This window comes from Citrus clementina, unplaced genomic scaffold, assembly GCF_000493195.1.
Source record: "Citrus clementina cultivar Clemenules unplaced genomic scaffold, Citrus_clementina_v1.0 scaffold_3, whole genome shotgun sequence".
NCBI lineage: Eukaryota > Viridiplantae > Streptophyta > Magnoliopsida > Sapindales > Rutaceae > Citrus > Citrus x clementina.
The window spans coordinates 34,316,936-34,321,590 of NW_006262339.1; the positions used below are offsets into that span (position 1 = coordinate 34,316,936).

The window sequence follows — 4,655 nt, forward strand, 5'->3', positions numbered from 1 at the left end:
TTTTTGCTTTTGTTTCCGATTTTTGGTTTTGTAAAATGTATCTGAAAACCGAAAATGGTTAAAACTTTAAAATGAAGAGGACACGTGTCCATGTGCCTGTAAAATTATGCGGTCTTTGGTCACGTGACAAAAAACGTGTGACGCGTACCCCCTTTTTCTCGTTTTAGAAACTTTTTTCTAGATCGTTAAAGCAAAAGTCAATTACTTGAAGTCGAAAGCTTTGTGGACTTCATTAAAACTCTTAAAGCGCCAATTTTTCATGGATATTTTCATCAAGATCCCTTCACATTATTTCTTTTTACAAATTTTTCATGGTGTGGTGATGATTACTGTATTGGTGAGGCTCTATGTTTTGGGCCACGATTAGCACAGAATGCATGGAAACTTTCGTTAATGGTTGAATCTAATTCTTTACAATGTGATAATAGCTGGTATTAGTTAAAAGCTTATGCTGATCATTTTAGATAAATTTAAGATTACGCAGTTGCGTGAATATGATTATCAAGATTTTAGGATTTGACATATATTACGGATTGTAAAATGTAAATTGTTGTAACTGAACAATAAACAGAGCAGCTTATGATTAACCAAGTGAAATCAACTTAGACAAGTTCGTGATTTCTTCAGTAATTTGTCAATTTAGCATGTCGTGAAATAGAGGAAACAAAAGCAAAAATAATGCCTAGCTAATTGATTTCAGATGCCCCTATGCCTACTCGTTTTCAAGTAGTTCTTTTTTGTTGGCTACTTTGAGTTTGAACCACGAGAGACAAAAGACTAAGAAAATAAAATTGTAATTTACCCATCTTCTTATCTCTTTTTTTTTTTTAAAAAAAAATAAATGTCAATTGATTTCAAAGCTTCAAGCACTTAAATCTTAATTAATGTCCCTTACAAGAAGTATTATAGTCTTAAGATACTCAACAATTCTCGTCACATTTTGGTATTAGATTGAAACATGTGATTTGTTTGAATGTTTTTGTAGTCCGTAATATATATAGCTTCTCAAGCGTGAACACTAAAATACGGATTTCGTGCATATGCAGTTAAAAGATAAAAATATGCTAACTCTCAAACACTAACAGACAAAATATACTGTGTTGAAATTTATGTTTTTCATTTTTTTAGCTGCGGATGTCCACATAATCTACATAAGTTCTGTATATACATAACTTCTTGATGATGATGATAAATATATTCTAAGACTATTAATATAAGTACGCATGCTATCCTTTTTCTTAAGCACTGTTTGTATATAAATATATTACATATCTCATGTAGAAGTTTTAATTCATGATAAAAAACTTATTTAGTCTCTATATTTCGAGGTTAATATCCGTTTAGTCTCCTTTTTTTTTTAAAAAAAAAACCTCAAATTATTGACACCTTTGTTGTTAGTTTTTTTGTTTATTTTGACTTACTTTTATAATATTACCTTCTTACAATATTATTTTTTTACATTAATAAAAAGAAAAAAAATTAAATTACCAATTTAATTTCAAAAAATAAAATAAAAACAAAACCCACATATGTTAATTTTGGTGGAACACTCTTCTTAGGAGTTAATATATTAATTTTGTTTATTAATGTTTAAAAAATTGGTGATTTAAATTTTTTACCATATTATTTTCATGGACATACATGAGCTTTTACAAAAATTAATATCTATTCTTTTTGTTTTTATTTTATTTTGGGGGTTAATTGGTAATTTAATTTTTTTCCTTTTATTAATATTAAAAAATAAAAATATTATTTTAAGAGGGTAATATTGTAAAAATAAATTAATAGAAACAAAAGTAACAACAAGGATGTCAATAATTTAATGGTAAGAATGTTTTAAGACATTTTAAAAAATAAACTAAACTAACACTAATGTTAAAATATAAGGACTAAACTAGTTTTTGTGCTTTTAATTCACATAGCTTTGAATTAGGCTGCATGTTTTATTGGGGAATAAAAATTAACGAGCCAATTAATTAATTCCATACCATTTATAGAATTGGTAGAGCAGATGGAGCAATGTAAGTGTCATTTTTGTGGACGAATTGATTGATGCTCTCTGCTGACCAAGAACTAATTTTTTACTGAAACTGCTATAGCTGTTGCTTCAGAATGTGTACGTAGAGCAACGCTATTTATTTCAAATTTTGTATTAAAAAAATATCTTTAAATGATATGCGTTCATCAAGTGGTTGGTGAGATAATATAATTAATAATTCACTTAGATCTTATAAAAAATTATCAGCCACTTAATTAATCATATATCATTTAGGATGAAATTTTAGATAAAAAATTTAATACGCCTATACTTACTCATAACTGTAAATGTTTAATTAAGTGAAGTATCACTATGTATTATAAGTTTCTGTATATGATTCTGCCTACAACGTCTAGTTAATTTAAGCTTTTTCGGATGTGATTTAAAATTATGCAGGACTAAATTTAAGATACTACGAAGAATAATTATATATATATAAGTCATTCTCGATGTTTGCAGAAAATTTGCTGCGCACTTTTGACTGTTTAGTTAAACGTTTTAGTAGACTATAAAATATATATGTATACGGATCGGAGTTTGAAAGAGGTTTGAATTAAGTTTAGCTAGACATAAAGAGAGATTGAGATCGAGATTAGGAGGAGCTTTTAATTTGTGAATTGTCGAATAAAAGCTACATTCAGAAAGAGTTTTAATTGGCAAAATTTATATTTGATCGGCAAACTCTTATATTTTACTAAATCATGAGGCACATAAATAGGATTTAATCCAACAATCCACTTACTTTTCATCAATCATGCCACAAGGATTCTTAATTATTTGCAGTATCATAGAACGACTTAAATACTGATTAACACTTTCACTAGTAACACTAGAACAATAATTTCACACGTTTAAAAATTCATCATGAGTGATGAGTAACAATTATGACCCAAATATTGCTTGTAGAATACAATACCTTCGCAATGGCTACATCGCAAATCTTTCTCTTATTCTTTTTGCTATGCATGTCTTCACTTCATGGCACCGCAACAAGCATAGAAAATTGCCCCATACAATATTGCAGCCTGGGCGGCGACGGCAACGGCGGCGGCGGCAGCAGTGTACCAGTTAAATTCCCTTTTCAAATAATAAACAACTTAGAGAGCTTAAACCCTCGTTGTAGGTACCCACGTTTTGAACTCTTATGCTCTCGCAACAAAACAATTCTCATGCTGCCGCGGTCAGGACTCTTCGCTGTCCGCAACATCGACTACAACTTGCAAACTCTGGACATCAACGACCCACTGAACTGTCTCCCGAAGCGATTCCTCGACAATTTCAGCCTTGAGGATTCTCCTTTTGAGCAAAAAATTTACGGCAACTTCACGTTTCTCAATTGTTCATCATCATCATCATCATCGAATCATGTGCCCGAGCATCACAGGACAGTGGCTTGTCTCAGTACTGAAAATTACACGGTCTTGGCTGTGCCTAGCAGGTTTTACAATGAAACAAAGTTGCCAATGTTGCCAGTGCCAAGTTCGTGTGAAGTGATCAGAGCAGATGTGATGGTCCCGGTTTCTGGGGGATATTGGAATGGTCTTGAAGATGATATTCGATTAAGTTGGAGTGATCCCCATTGTGCACCCTGTGAATATCGTGGTGAAGTTTGTAAGTTCACGAATGATGACACCAGTCTTGTTGTTGGATGCTCCAACTCGGGTAAGAGACATTCCCTCTTCAAACCCTAACCCTAACAGTGAGATTCTCATCTTTTGTCCTTAGGAAGCTGATTGAGTGGTTTTTGATAATATAAATTTGGAATAATCCACAACTATTGAGCTATTTTCTTAGTACGAGTTAAGCAGATCAGCAGAATTTATATTACACTATCTTACTACTATAATATTAGGAAATTGATGGAACGATAATATGTGATTTAATATGAGACTGAATAGATTGCACATAACAGGAGTGACTAAAAATAGTTAGTAGAGAGTAATGATATTAACTTTTAAGTATGATTTAGGTCCATGATTTTTATAATTTTCAAATAATTTTGTTTGATTGATCATTCAAGTTCAAGTCTTGGTATTAGAAGAATTTATTTAGTCTTTGTTGAATGTGCTAGAGAAAAGTCAAGAATAGTCAAGACATGCCTTATAAAAAAAAAGTAAAATCTATTAGTACTTGTTTAACATATATACTTTACTCATCTATTTGGAATTCACATTTTGAATGTTTAATACTAATAGGTAAGGAAAGTGTTAAATATGATGCCATTATCATTGGGATCGGATTTGGAACACCGGGAGCACTGTTCATCATTGCACTTGGATGTTACCTCTGCAGCAAGGTTTGGACTCACGATCCTCAGCGCCACCGGAGGCGGCAACCGACCACCGAATTATCAACCTCAACCGTGGTCGCCAGTCTCGACAAACCCACCATAGAGTCTTACCCGAAAACTATAGTTGGTGTAAGCGGGCGGCAACCTAAGCCAAATGACAATACTTGCCCAATATGCTTATCTAGATATAAGCCTAAGCAGACATTAAGGACAATCCCCAAGTGCAATCATTACTTTCATGCATATTGCATAGACAAATGGCTTAGAATGAATGCATCATGCCCCGTGTGTCGCAAACGCCTAAGGTTTAAGTCTCCCTTTGTGTGA

The 4,655-nt window shown here is 32.3% G+C and overlaps 1 protein-coding gene across 1 annotated transcript; it reads left to right on the forward strand.

The window, feature by feature from the left end:
* Positions 1–2,961: 2,961 nt before the first annotated feature.
* On the forward strand, positions 2,962–4,655 carry LOC18047384 (putative RING-H2 finger protein ATL21B). The gene is made up of 2 exons (XM_006442587.2): positions 2,962–3,700; positions 4,234–4,655. The coding sequence occupies exons 1-2, from the start codon at positions 2,962–2,964 to the stop codon at positions 4,653–4,655; spliced, it is 1,161 nt and encodes a 386-aa protein (XP_006442650.2).

Excerpts from the sequence above, each read along its gene's own strand:
- LOC18047384 (XM_006442587.2), top strand. The coding sequence starts at position 2,962 with ATGGCTACATCGCAAATCTTTCTCTTATTCTTTTTGCTATGCATGTCT. Across the intron at positions 3,701-4,233 it reads TGTTGGATGCTCCAACTCGG|GTAAGGAAAGTGTTAAATAT; the intron begins GTAAGAGACATT and ends TAATACTAATAG.